At 40.8% G+C, this 15,758-nt stretch overlaps 1 protein-coding gene across 1 annotated transcript in view; it reads left to right on the top strand.

The window, feature by feature from the left end:
• The first annotated feature begins 8,059 nt into the window (after window positions 1-8,059).
• Window positions 8,060-15,758, top strand: part of fgf10a (fibroblast growth factor 10a) — an 11,512-nt gene continuing 3,813 nt past the window's right edge. Inside the window, exon 1 of the mRNA XM_072455363.1 lies at window positions 8,060-9,172. Coding sequence (XP_072311464.1) covers window positions 8,761-9,172 — 412 coding nt within the window. The 5' untranslated portion in view covers window positions 8,060-8,760. The remainder of the gene's footprint in view (window positions 9,173-15,758) is intronic.

The following is a 15,758-nucleotide window of genomic DNA, read 5'->3' as shown; positions in this document are numbered from 1 at the left end:
TGGAATGTTACAACAAACAGACCTAAAGGTTCCACCTGGAAGACTCCCTGCTGTCTCACCTGTGCAATGCACTTCCAAGCCCTGCTCCGCTGTGATAGGCTCAGCTCGACCTATCAGCTGGCTTTAAACTCGGCCCTCCGCATCGCCATTCGACAGTTCAGCTCTCGCAGCCCTCCTCCGTCCCAACACCACCAACAACTAGTTTAGTTTCATTTTTTTTCAGATGTTTGTCTTCAGCACCACCACATTCCTGTCTCATCCTGCTCAAGCATATTGTCTTCTCTTGAGTCTCTCCAGGTTGAACTAAAAATAATATGATTTGGATTAAATGATTCATACAACAATTCATACAAGTATATTGTTGTAATTGTACAATTTCAATACATATTATTTCACATAATTCAGTAGAGTAGTTTCAAAGCAGCTTTCCCGACAGTCCTTCCTCTTCAACTCTTTGACCTTGCTTCTGGAAAACTCCTCTCCACCCAGCTACACTTAGGATAACCATAAACTAAAGACGCAATAAATCTGTGGCGCATTTGCAAACAGTCACATCGTATTGTTATTAATGCTCTAATAATATTAAACAGCTCGAGTGTTACTTAAATGTCTTATATACAAAATATTCATCTCTAACTTGGCCGGTCAAACTTTAAAACAAGCTTCTGAGGGCCACGATCCAAGTCCCTCCTGTGGTGTTAGAGGATGTCTCGTCCTGCGACAGAAGTTAAAACATTAAACTCCTGATCAGACCCAATAATGAGCTTTCAAACTGAGATTGTATGAGAAAATCTTTATGTGTGTGTTTATTTGAAAAAACAGTGCAAAGAGAGTCTCTATAAAGTGACACTGACTAAATTAAATGTTAAGTGTCTTTTTTTAAATTATTAGAACCTTTATTTATATAAGGAGGGCCCTTGAGAGCAAGCTCCCATTTGCAAGAGCACCCTGTTAATAACACGACAAGTCTTCATCTTCACTAAGCCATGCGTCTCAGTCCACTGGCTTTCATCAGAAGGACAGGCGTAAGCCCAGGCTTCTAAACTAGATACTTATGCGCATTGTATTTTGTATTTTATATTATATATCAAATATTATATATATATATTTATATTATATTGCCTTTGTGAAAAAAATATCTGAATAAAAAACAAGCTGAACTGGACTGGACAAGGAAAAGAACACCAACAGTGAGTTTGTACGTTGTAGAACATTGAGTTACATCAGTCTGTGCTCCCAAAGGCAAAAGGATCACAGATACTTAACTCCTGACAGTGCGGTCACTAAACAGGAGGCACAGATATGTAGCATAGCCTTCCAAAAATGAATGTTAAATGACTTATTGTATAATTAAGGGAGCTGCTTTAGTGAATTATTAAAATCCTTACTTATGTGGAAGTGGCATTATAATCACCTTGTTTCCACAAGGAAGCTCTCTAAATGGAGGCAGTTATTTAAATATCACAAGAACCGTTTGTCCACGACAGCAGCAGGTGGTTAATGTGTCTGATGCTGGCATACTTTCATAGCAAACGCAGCTGCCTCGCTCTGTCACTCAGAGCAGCTAACAAAGTAGCACCACAATTAGCTCATTAGTCCATGTGTGTCTTGTACATGTAGCGATGTAGCACATATGCTCTGAAAGCACCGAACATCCACAGCTGACAAGCTCCATTGTTACTACTACTACTTCAGTCTGCTTCTGTCGCACAGGATCAATTCTCTCTACTCGCACTCAATAAATATACATATGTGACAAAATATACAACCTCTTTAAAACTTCTTTAAAAATAATTGGGTTTTCACAGACGTCATTCGTGTAAAGTTCAATATAAAATCCTTGTGGAGAAAAGAAGAACGGTTTCCCTGAGGAAGCTCTCGTGGCCACATCACTCCTCACAACCACAGGCACCAGAAGCAATCACAACCGCAATCCAAACAAGGCTGACTCTCTGTTTGTTGTAGCTCAAGTTCATAACCTATAATGCTGTAATGCTTATTAGTCCATTTCTGTTCTACTAGACAATAATCATGTCTTTGGGAAACATGTGGGCTCTATTGGCTCTGAATCGTCAACTTCAAACAAAGTTTAGTTTTGCCTCAATACACTCAATACTCTGCAACACGCATCTGACTGTAAGCTCAAAAACCTTTACAACAGAGACAGGACAATGTCAACTTTGTGTTTTATAATACACAAATCTATTTGTGGATATTTGAGGTTCTGTTTCCGTTCACTCCTTATGACTTGGCCACAACATGATGCACATGGAGAGGAACTCTAAGGTTTGTTAAATGTCAAACTGCATTACAGCACTTTGAGGCACAGACAAAGACAAACCTGGACTGAAAGTCTTTTGTGAAAAAGCTTTGAGGTTACGTCTCCAGCTCTACAACAGATTAGGTTTGTACTCTCTCCTCACAGCATCTGTGTGGAGTTTGCATGTTCTCCCCATGTCTGTGTAGGTTAACCCTACCACTAAAAACATGTACAATAGGCTCCTCCCCTCTGGAGCCAGGACCCCCCTGTGCTGACTGAGCTAGCTCCAGGGCAACTGTTAAATATTTGGGTGCCCCAAACATTATAAAATACCACCTGTGTTTACAACTGCTGGAAGAAACATACAATTGTGTAGCAAATGTTTTACCGTAGTTTCTAGATTAGCAGCCCCAATTATTACATGCCAAGTAATAAGTAGAAGGACTTGATGTCTTTTCATGTCAAGCGTTTGAGCTCAGTGTTGTGTTTGTCTCATCAGCTGTAAATGTGTTAACTTCTGTGGAACAGAGCGGTCAGATGGCTTCCCCACACGGCTTTGTCAGCACCAGTTTGTCTTTTCGGTGGAAACCAGACATAATTGCTTTTCAACTTCTTGCCTTCTCTGCGGGAAACCGGGGAGGGAGACTTTTCAACAGAAGACTCCTGCAGGTAATGTGGTCACTGGCCCATTTTAACATGACACCTGAAATCCAAGCTCATACATGACTTGGTCCATCGCCGGAACCAAACACCTGTCACTATGTGTGTGTGTGAGTGTTACAAAAGCTGGAAACTTTAGCAAGGAGCTGATAGAACTTCCCATGTCTCACTCTTTCCTCTGACCTTTCACCCTCAGCTGACCCCAATGCCATTGGTGTAGTAGGTACAGCGGAGTCCTAAAATGTAACAGAAGATGCAGAAGCTGGATCCTCTGTACTCGGAGTGAACATAATGTGGTGGAACATTCAGAGCAGGAGGTCTTTAATGGCCTGAAAGTCTTTTGAACAAATAAGCTTCGTCACTGGCTGATACACACACCAGGCCTCCATTTTACCTCCGTCTGACGCAGCCTTCTACGTCAGAGTGTTGTGTAGACACTTCACAATGAAACTTGGATGAGAACAAACAATATTCAATGAATGAATTTAGCTATTTTGTTGTTAAATAATCCTGTGTTACACACAAGCACTATCCATCTAAAATCAGTCTCTGTGAGCCAAAGTGACTCATTAAGTTCCATAATTTAATTATGTTGCAAAAACCCTACTTTTTCCTTGCTATTCTGACTTTCTCGTAATTCTGTTCTTTTGTGAAGCGGTATTAGATTAGTTTTGGAAATTGTTTTTTAAAGATGACCACACTGATTGGTTGCAGACATACTTGGCTTTCTGCTTATAATTTAGTGAAATCCACAAGAAAGAAATGATGCTCATCAATCTTCAAAGAGAATAATCTGACTGCTCTGGCTCACTGCTGCAGCCCTCTGTAGCTCACAGGTCTGGACTGTGACACATGGGCTGGTTTACTGTTTATGTCAAACTTCATTAGAGTAACAAAACAAGGCCCCCAGTACAGTTATGTAGTGTGAACAACTCATGTCTATTATATTCACATGGCTAAAGGTAAAAAAGTGGCTTTGAAATGTAAAACACATTGAGCAAGAAAAAAACAAAAACAGAAAATAGTTATTTGTACAATTCTGGCTGATAATTTGCCACTATTGTGTCATGTTCATGGACAGAACACATACTCATCAATTTATCCAATGCTTGCTTTCTCTGAAACTCAAACTAATCCACCTGTTGAATTATTCACCCGGAACCAACACTGCAGACATGAATATTGCAGTGGAGGCTGTGCACCTCTGCAGCCTTTACTCAACGGGAGAAAGAATAATCTGACTTTTCGTGACGATGATTACAAATGAGCATGTGTTGGTTTTTAGGGATGTTAAGCTCAATAGATAATCGTGATAATCTATGTAATAATCAAACCACAAAATGTCAGGAACCTTTTACATTTAGATAAATTACACAAACTCGTCGCATTCTAGAGGAATCACAATCTCTTAGACAAGGTGAATTGCGAAATCGGAACATATAATAATCAAAAAACAAAAACCTTTTAATTTTGTGGTGGTGAAAACATACAGATATGTTAATATTCAGGCTTAATAATGATGTTAATCTGCACAAAAAATACCACATCAGCCATGAATAAAGCCGACACCTGCAGCACACACTCGGGACGTCCTCTGAAGTTTATGTTTAGCGTTTGTGTGAATGTAAGCTTCATTACAGCACAAGGAAGTTGCTGAAACACACCGATCTGTGCGGCAGATGCCAATGGGTCACGTCTGCAACACAGCTGCTAACTTAAGCATTGAAACTGAAAAAAATGCAACACTTTTTTCAAATCAAAAGTATAAACTGTTTTATAATTACTTCCTAACGAGTCTTGATTCTGAACACACACTTGGATATTAACTACACGGTGCCAGTGTCAATAGTTGAAGGCAGTTGTGGCTGAAGAAGAAAAGCAACCTGGTCTAGACTTGCATGTGTTGCTTGTTTCTATTGGAAATGACCTTTGAGCCAGCCAAATTTCAAGTCTATTTATGCGCTCAGCCTCCAGCACCTAAGAAACATTTCCTAAGATAATCATCCAAACCTGCCATCACTGACACCAAACATAGCGGTGTGACTCCACTTGGGGCTTTATTTCCAACATTCAAAGACTCGTGTCAACAACAAAAAACAGATCATTGAAGTTCGGCCAGTGGTGATTTGAACACGTTTACTTAAATGATGTGAGGACAGCGTTATTGGGATTAGTTCTTTCGAGTTTGACGAAATACCGGTACATGTTGGTAATTATAAATCTGCTCCTTACATAAACGACATGAAGTTCATTTGAGGTGCAAATGCAGTGATGCGACGACTTTCCATTTGTCTTACTTTGTTTATGTCGCGTCACTCAACGCGTTTAATCATGGCAAGAACACTGTAAGAACAATCTAGAGTGACGGAGCTCGGGAACAAAGTGATGGTTTGACAATGACATGCTGATTGTAAGAGCATTATTAAACTAAACTCAGGGGGCATGGCTAATCTGCAAGGATACCGTATTTTATGCACTATAAGGCGCACTTAATAATCCAGAGCGCCTTATATATGGATTAATTCTGGTTGTGATTACTGACCTGGAAGCCATTTTGTGTGGTACACGTTTTGTTTTGCCTAATGCCCCTTATAGTCCGGTGCGCCTTGTAGTGTGGAAACTACGGTCGTAAAGATTGAATCCCTATATATATTTATTTCTCGCTTTCAGCCAGAAAACAGTGTCTTCCTTTTTTTTTCTGGCTCAAAGAAAAGGGCCTCGGCAGCTTGACCAATAAGAGTTGTAGTAGATACTTATCGTAAGATCTGTAAGTGCTTAAATGTGTCTGTAATTAAACTTAACTGCCAGGGCCATTTCTGCACAACTGTTCAAGAGTAAAATGTGTTCAAAGCCAATGGCACAACCCCAATGAAACAATTAGAATAACTGAGCCAAACTGCAGGTCCCCAGAGCTTTCTCGTACAGAGGGCAAACAACCAAAAATAAAATGATGTTGAACGAGACTAAATTTGGGGACTTTGGGAAAAGATTTACCAGATTTTCCTCATTGCCATTCAAACAGATCAATGACCAGCCATTCTAAAGGAAACCCCCTACTTCCAAAAGAAAGAAAAAAAAGATGAAGTGCATCCAAAAACTTGGATGACTAATTTCCAACATCTGAATCTTGTTAGGCGTTTTTAACAGAGTACTAAGATGTAAGCAGTGCAGATCAATATTACTGATCAAGGAGTGATAATTTGCCCAAATGTGACAAGTGCTTCCTCACACAGAACAGACAAATGCAGGTTTCACCAAGCAGATTTTTCAAGGAGATTATTCGAGATAAAGGACCGGCTTGTTTGTTATATGAAGCTGTTTGACACCCCAAAGTTAAGCCACATGTCACTGACCAGATGTGTGTCTGCTTCTGCCTTTCATCAACATTATGTTCAGACACATTTTCTTTTCTTAAGGGATTTCCTACTTTCAATGTCATTGTTGACTTGTATTTTGCGGTTCTAATATTTTAAAGGTGTTATCTCTGATAAACATTTGCACATGGGTAATATTTCAAAATACATTATAATTAGCATATTTTAAAATGGCAGGTTAGTAGGAATATGTAAAGAGTATTTATTTACATTCAAATTACGCCTGATGGTACAAAAACTGTAATTTTTCAACAGTTTGTAAATAGTTCATCAACACTGACAGGTCTTTCATTAACACGGCTTAACCACAGTCTTTCAGTGCTGTCCGTGGTGCTGAATGTGTCGTATTGTTTGAATGCAATTGCTTTTAGCACCTGCCAATCTTTTACATTTTGCATTTTACTTTCACCCCCAAATATAATTTTGGTAAAACAATTTCCAAATAAAATATTCTACAATAGAAGGGCATTTATTACTTTCATACTGTAATTGGCCCATTGCCAAAATATGTCTGTCAAATGCAACACTCAAAGTGTGGTGGTTTTGTCTCACTCCAGCCAGTGCAAAGTGCATGCTGGAGCCTGCCTATGAAGGTGGTGTGGTGCTGTGTGAGGAACTGAGTGATTGGTGGTGGTCCAAACGGCAGATTGACCACCTTGTTTCAGTCCGTCTGCCTGAGGGCAGCTATGGCTTGTGAGAGTGATTGAATGAATAATGACTATAGTGTTTTAATAGCCTTTGGCAAACTTGTAAAGTGCAAATGAGGGCATTATTATTATCATTATTATTATTATTATTGTTGTTGTTGTTGTTGTTGTTGTTATTGTTATTGTTATTGTTATTGTTATAAGACAGACTGTGGATAAGTCTAAAAGGGTAACTGATGATGACATCACAGAAATCACTAGGAAACAGGAGCAAACAAATGAAAAAGGCAGCAGCGGAGATATGGCTGTTGTCTGACAATGTGAAAAGGAAATTAAACAATACAGGAACCAGACAGCAGTCCTGGATTCTTTAACGGTGTGCCTTGAGTGACATAAATAAGAGACACATCCTTATATCCAAGCGCAGAGATGTTTAGCTAAAGATTAGGCTTAAAGGATACAAGCAGCAATTGCAGTAGTTTCTGCCAAAACAACGTGGGGGACTTTTTGTGAGTGGATGTGGATTATACCTCTAAGGCTGGTCACAGAGACATTCCTTTCACTAATATGAGTAAATTAAAAGCTGCATTGGGCTATGTCCTTTTTCATATTTTATCATCCATTATTAGAAAACAGACATTGGCTCTATATTGCTCTATCAAAGAGACAATGATAGCTAATGAGTCACTTACAGTTATTCTTTGTTACACATAAGAATGGAGCCTAGGGTTAGACAAGGTACAAAGTTTTTTCTCTCCTCTCTTCAAACCCGCTCAGATCAACTGGTGGGCTTTAGTCTGGGAATGGGAGGAGACAGAGAAAGGGGGTAAACGAGAGGGAGGGAATGAGAAAAACAGGGAGGGACAGGACAGAACCCCACATAATACACACAATGAGACATGCACACATTCAAAAACAATTGCTTTTGATAATCATGCAAACATGAAATTACATGTGGAAAACTGTCGCAGATATGTATTGTGGAAAGAATGAGCAGACCTGGTCACTTCGGAGAAAGTGCAGATAAGCAGACAGTGGTCCAAGATCTTACAGAGACGGGAGAGAGGAGAGGGAGAGGTGGGAGGGGGAGAGCCACACCAGAAGAGAGGCAACGCACGGATCTGGCGCTCACACTCTAAGAGGCAAGGACACAGGCAGGCAGCTCACTTACACTCCAGTAACTTCAGTCCTGCGCCAATAAAACTACCGCTTCAAAAACTGGACAAGACGAGAAAGAGAGACTGGATTGGGCAACTTTTCTGGTGTGGATTCCTTTGGACATTGCATCATAACGTGCTTGTTTTTTGTTTTTTTTTATTCATTTCGCTTTGCTCATCTGATTTTGTCCACTTTTTTTTAAATCTGGATTTTTTTAATACAAGTAAACAGATTCCAGCAGAGTAACACGTTTTAAAGCAAGAGCGCTCCAAACTCCCGAGCCATATTTGATGCAAGTGTGAGAGCCATCAGGATCAGAGAGCAGCTGCCTGTCGGAGGAGAGGGAGGAGGTGGCGAGAGAGCTTTCAGGCGAGAGCTCCTAGTTGTTCCCGAGGTGATCTGAGTTATGGATGTGGACACATTCTTGCGCCACTACTGAGGAATAAACAGCCTGAGGGGGAAAATACACATCCGCTCATTTTTACGGCACTCCATTAAAACAACAAAACAAAGCACACATCTTTACGCAGTCAGGCCGCCGGTCCCAAGAGGGTGGCTGTCAGGACCGGACTGAGGAGTTGTGGCTCGCTCCCTCTTCCCAGCACCAGCTCAGCATGCCCCAGCCCCTGAGCACCTCCACAGCTCTGTCAGCTCCACTACCATGTGTAGATGGACAGTGACCCAGGGTGCAGCAGCGGTCGCCTGGTTGTCCTCCTGCCCCAGCTGCAGACTTCTTGTGTTCCTCCTGCTGTTCCTCCTGCTCAGACCGTCCTCCTCATCCCCGCTCCCGTCCCCGGCGTCTAGCACAAACTCTGCAGACAAACAGAATGCGCCTCGGCCGCTTCTCTCGCACCTGCCTCCCTCGCCCGTCCCACTGTATGCATCTTCCGCGAGGTTGCCACGGGCGACCAACGTTTCCTCGGCCACAGCTGTCGGGCGGCACGTGCGGAGCAGCTACACGCATTTGCAAGGAGATGTCCGCAGGAGGAAACTGTTTTCCTACCAAAAGTTCTTCCTTCGCATTGACAAGAAGGGAAAAGTTAACGGAACCAAGAGTGAGGACGATCCTTACAGTAAGTGAAATTAGACCATAAACACGTAAGCTGCACTTATTTATAACAAATTTAATGGTACAACCACAAAGACCTCCTTAGATTTCATTCATTGGAAGCTGAGAGGGTAGTGTGGACATATTTAACCAAACTACCATGAGTTTGGAGAAAGTGCATTATAAGTGAAAAGAGGGAAAAACAAATGGGTTAGCCAGACACGGAGAGGATCCACTGGAAGCAATTAGATATTGCCAGAAGAGAAAGTTCTTAGACTGTGGGAATACAGCATTTATCTAAATGTCATGAGGTCATACACCATCCTTTTGAAAGTTTGAACCAGTGTTTTTTCCAGTTTCAAACTCCACAAGTACTTTTTTTACAGAAGTATTTTACTCAGCTATAAAATCTGTTTAAAAAGCTACAGTCTACAAACTCATGGGGATAAGCACAGAAAATTCCTTGTAACTGAGAGCATACATGCTACAAATGTGCTTTAGCATTACACATCAGTGGGACAGCTGCATATAAAGCTAACTACAAAAGCACCCCCTCTTCAAGCTACCACCAGAGGTTTTCTGCAACATAAGGGTCATCATAATAGTTAATGAACATGGAGAACAGAGAATCAGCTCATATATAATGATATAATCCATGTTTTATCTTCTAGTTAAACACATCTGGAAGTTATCTTTTTCCATATTTCCTTGCCTTCAATAAGCTGGCCTGTCCCAACAACACTAGCAGTCGTTGGTGAGAGTGAACAGAACATTTCGTAACACAATTCCAAAACTTACCTGTTTAGTTTCATTTTAGATCTGCAAGGGTATGTCAGACAAGTGTTTATTTTTAAAGACGGACCCAAGTCTTGTGATGCTGTAACAGTCTCCAGTTCTGCATGTACAGAGGTTATAACTTGTACACCCTTACAGTTGAAATAACAGAGCAAAGTTGCGACACGTGCATGTCACGCTCTTATGCGACGTTAGCCTCAGTGTAGGGGTCTCTACTGTACATTGGTACCTCTCCTGCCGAGGCACACGCTCACACACTCCAGCACAGAGGGGCCAGTCTTGCACATGGCCACCATATGGCAAAGCCCACTTTTATTAGGGCCAGGGCCAGTGTGAATATGTGTGTACATGTGTGTGTGCCACTCAGACACCACGGCTCTGCCAGACATGGCTGAAGGAATTTCAATTAGTGGCTCTTCCTCCCTCCCTCTTGCCTGCAGTTCTAACACACATGCACATAAAGCACTCCACCATTAGGCTGCAACGTGTCACTAGCTATAATATGACATCAGGTCATGGCCTTATTGGCACAATGCATCAATTCCAGCAGCATTGTCACTTATTCAAGATAGTTTGTTGCTAAGGTCTAGGTTACAAGGAGCATTCCTTTTTGAGATGGGAAATATAGTTGTAAAAAAACACAAATAGAAGGTTTATTCAGCTTGTATACATTTACAAGACTGGACCATACCTGGTATGTGGGACAAACAATTTGACAATGGTTATAGGCTTCATTAAATTATGGGTTAAAGTTGATACATTAAGGACTATAGCAATAGCAGTTGACATCCTCATTCAGGTGGGCTATTTTATAATCTTACCTTTATTATACTTTTACTCAAACTAGTTTATTTGTTTGTATAATGGAATTTATTAAGACATATAAGCTAAGAAGTTATACAAATAGTTCTTCAAGAATAACACCGCACCGGTGAGTTTTATATGAGACAAGACTTCAAATGTGAAATAAGATTGTGACAGAAGTGATAACAGCAGGGCTTTATCTTCATTCATCACTTAACACTACAGTTCTGGTGGTTATTATTAGCACAGATATACACACTATACAATGAGCAACACATTTACTACAACAGGTGGATTATCTTTAAAGCTGTTGTGTGTATTACAGTTTTGGAGCAGCAGCAGCAGCAGCAGCAGCAGCAGCAGCAGCAGCAGCACACTCAATTACAAATGGTGCCATCACTCGCATGGAGCATTTGAGTTCTATGGCCACCCGCACAGTCAGCGCTGTCACACATACTTATTGTTTACATCCATTACAGCCGACACATTGCCTACTGACATCAATCACACAGAACACAATTGTGGAAAGTCTATAAAACCTGATGTTTTGTCTGTCTTTAAACGAGCAATGTTGTTATGTCCAGGCTAATTACTCAGTGGAGCACCCCTGGTTTGACCTCTACCTACTGACCCAAGACAGGAAGCTTTGTACATGGACAAGTTAAAGCTGTATGGAGGAGGCAATCACTTGTGACAGCAGTATTGGCTGAGATAGAGAAACAAAGGAGAAGATGTAAATAGGAGAGTTTCACTTATTAATTCAACTACTGTTTAAGTTTCAGTATTATAATAATATGTAAATAGTCAAATGCATCAATAATTCTAACAACATCATGCTGTAACATCTTCAACAAATTAGTCCCAGTAGGTGCTTTGATTTACTTTTTTTAGTCTGTTTCTCCCTGTTCTTGGGCTGACTGGTGCGTTTAGGGTTCTCGTGGGAAAAGGTAACAGTGTGGCCCATAAAAGAGAGTTATGGGGAGACATTGGATGCACCAGAGTTTAGTGTCAGTGTTGCTTCTCATTCACTGACTTTGACATCTTCATGGACTCTCCTCTCCAGCGGCAGTAAATAATGGAAATGCTCGTGTGCAACATGTTGTAGCCTCAAGTGAATCCTCGCTCACAACTGCTAGAGGGAACACAGCCGATGGTCCTCAGCTGTACTGTGAAAAGAGACAACAAATACAGCCCTCTAGTGTTACTCTACAGCTGACCTCTGAACTGACTCCAGTACTTAAATGTGCTTCTGCCGCGGTCACTTATATGTCAATTATTCAAGTACAGCTGCATAAAAGTATTGCATTCTTAGGTAGATATGCCAAATACATATTTTTTCTTTCTTCAAGTTATTTTATGCTAAATATAATATATTAACCTATTCTGCACCACTGGTACACTGACTGACAACTCAAAAAAGTGTATTGAGTCCAATAATATAAACTCTTGTTTTGATAATAATTTTTTATCGTACGAATCAAATAGATTGATATCCCTCTGACAGCGGATTGTTGATGTGGGGGCTTCAGATGAATGAATCCCCTTTGACCCCATTGCACAGTGTACAGGGTCATTCACCGAGCACCTTAGTGCACATGCTGAGAATGTGCTCACGCTTACTTACTTAAGTCTCATCATACCAGCAGGGGGCGTGATCAATAATGGACATATTTTTAGTTGCGTTATTAGCTGTGTGTCAGCTCATGTCAGTGCATCTGCTGTCCTGTTACTGTTTGTAGTTTGGCTCATCCAAGTGTTATTTATATTATATATATATATTATTTTATTCAGAGGAAGAGCATTTCGGCTCCATAATTTCTTTTGTACTTTCAAGTGTTTGTTACACAGTAGACTGTGTGCTAAAGAAACGGAGGGTTAAAATATTTTCAAACATCACAAAATGTGCTTTTTATGATTATCAGTCAATTTATATATTTAATGATTCCAATCCCCACACAAGGCACAAACTATAGGCATGATTTTGTATCACAGATTCTTATATCTCACAGAGATTATTAAACAAATTGACTTGTTTTATATAATATAAAAATAAGAAACGAAAAATAAATAAATTAACTAATTCCTTCCTTTATGAGGCCTTGTGGCTAGGAAAGGAACCCCCCAATGTAACTAGAAGTGACTCTTACCAACAGACTACAAAATAAACAGTCAGTCTTTGAGCTGTGCAGTCAGAGCAGTTACAACTGAAAGTGTCACTCCAGTCTGCATGTGAGCCGGCAGGATTCATGGCCAGTAAAGCAGCATGAGGTGAAAAAAAGCATCTGTGACAGATAACATCCAGGTCTGCAGCATGATAGACATCAGTGCTGATGAAAAAGCCTCAACCACACACAAGCAGACCTCATGTTCTGCCCCCTGACACACTTTCTCATTCACCCCTAACCCTGCTGCACACACCCTCAGAGCCGACCAGCATGAAAGTGAGCCTCTTAATGGAGCCATCAAAGGTAGGCCTCGGAGCTCTGAGTCCATTTCAGAGGCATCTGGACAGGCTGCTGCTGCAACAGAACTGCCACGAATGCCAGCTTATTACAATTATGTCCTTTTGCGTGTGTGTACTGTATTAGTACGGAGCTAGGGTGACAAACTTACAGGGAAAGGGAAGCTCGTAACAAACTGGACAGAATTTAATCTTGAATATGAATACTATGTGCAATATTCATGACTTCTGTCTGTGTGTGACTTCTGTGAAAGGTGCTATACAAATAAAATGTACTTACTTACTTACTATTAGTGATACAGACAACTCTGGCAGATAAATGTTTATTAAAAATCAGCCCTGAGACAATAAAGTGTCTCGTCAATATGGAAAACAAGGCACAATATACTTCATTGCTCTATAGTGCAACAGTGCTACACTATTATCCAGTGTTTTAGATTTTAAACAAAAATACTACAAATAATATATATACATGATTTATTTAATTTCTGGCCTGAAATCTTTATTAGGGAGAGAGAGGGTAGACATTCAGAAAATGATCGACGTCAGGAATAAAACCCACAATGCCATGGTGGTAGCACTCACACATATGCAATGTCTTAAATCACTGCCCAAACGAAGCACCTTTTTGTATTGTTGGGACACAAACAATACAAAATACTCAGGACTCAATAGCTGCATGTCAAACTTTCAAACTTAATATTGTAAGTTAAGATTAGTAATAAGACTCGCCACTGACTGATATAGAGAGTTAGAAAAGAAGTCCACAGTCATGATTAATCCACTTAATGGAAGCCAGGGCCTACCGGCACATCCAAAACAAAGCGCACAATAGAAGTGAATAAAAGGTGAGGGCCACAAATCTGGTCACGCCAGTTTAGTTTAACACACGTGTTAAACTAAACTGGTGCTGCAACTGTGACTGACGACTGTCTGCTTAAGACGTTTAAATGGCTTTCATTGGCACTATCTAAGCAGCGGTGTGTGCCGTGATTAATACACATTCAAATCTACATTATATGTTGATTCTGCAGGGGTCCTTGGGGGGCCCAAGCAATAACCTGCCTCGTCTGTCCTCTAGCAGTGCCTCTGGCTCCTTGAGCTGCTGATGTCACTGCTGAGACATCGAGATTTGGAAGACTGAAATAATGATCATGACATTTCAGTGCATTAGGGGAGGATACATTCTACTAAACAGTCTACCAAAAGCAGTGAATCCCACTTCATCGTTGAGCAGACAGAGCCACTGGCCTACAGGTTGGCAGCGCAATTCTAGCTCCAACAGATGAATACTGTTGTTGTGTCCTTGGGCAAGACACTTAACACGCCTCGTTCACTGGTGTATAAATGTGTGCAGGTTCCTTTGGTTGCATTAAAGTGACCTTTTATTATTTTAAAATGTTTTAACCTAATGACGTACCTCTCAGATTAAAGATTAAAGTGGGACTAAACTCTGCCCACAGCCACATTTCCATTAGAGCTGCAGCTGCTTAACTGGGCAGTGCCTTGAGGACTAAAGGCTGATTTATAGTCCCCCGCCAAATATAAGCGGAAGTGCCACACAGCTACTCGACGCACCTGGCAGCCAATGTGCGGCGTGTACGTGCACCTCGGCCCAAAAGTCACTTTCCATCAAAGTGCAGCAGACCGCAAGGGCTGTGAATAGTTGAGCCACAAACAATATATGGAAAACTGTTACAAAACAGCTTGGAACTCCTAAGGTTTGGCACAGAAATGTCTGCACACAAGCCTAATTTGGGTTAATTGTCCTTTAAATAAAGGCAGATTGATTAATTTAGTGTTAACTCTCACTTGAAGGAAAATTTTTGCCAGTTTTCAGATGGATCCAGGGACTGCAGATGGTCGCTGGTACAAATCCTATTTTCACCTTTGATCAAATAAATTTACAAAGCTGTCACCACCTCAATTGACAGTCACCAGAACTCTACAGCAAATGCATTGTTTCCACACCCAAAAAGGTTCAGATAACTGCAAGTAAAAGTTAAAGGTGTAGGACAAATAAATCCCTCAATGTCTCATCATGCATTTGTGGCACTGCCTTTCTCACAACGTACACAAAAGTGCATATACGTGACTCTATTCCAGGGCCCACAGCTGGTCAACATGTCGAGGCCGCAAGTGAACAACCTCTGAATAATCTTTAAAAAGCCTTAGATAAACAGTGGAACAAAAGAAGAAGCCTACAAGCAATCCACTATGTTGTGGAAGAGCCTTGTACAGAATAACTTTTGCAACTACCAACCATGATCTATTTGCTTTTCTTTTAAAACTTTAGTAGTCGCCTGTCCTTACAAGCAGCGCACCACTTCTGGTAACTGGTAACAAGGCCATAAAAGGGCCCTGTGTTTCCACAAACCACATCACACACGAGAAGAGAAACAGTTCAAACAGGTGGCTAACACTAATACTCTGCCATCAGATTCAATGACGGATCACTGGTTAAAACATTTCAATAGAAAAACACATTACGGAGTGAATATTATAGATTGGAAATTGGTGATGACTTACTCGCACTGGTAAAAACGAACAA

Source organism: Eucyclogobius newberryi, unplaced genomic scaffold, assembly GCF_026437365.1.
Source record: "Eucyclogobius newberryi isolate DKJ021-1_F unplaced genomic scaffold, fEucNew1.0.hap1 SCAF_2, whole genome shotgun sequence".
Lineage (NCBI taxonomy): Eukaryota > Metazoa > Chordata > Actinopteri > Gobiiformes > Gobiidae > Eucyclogobius > Eucyclogobius newberryi.
The sequence above is the reverse complement of the archived record's forward strand: the minus strand, read 5'-3'. Positions and strand labels throughout refer to the sequence as shown.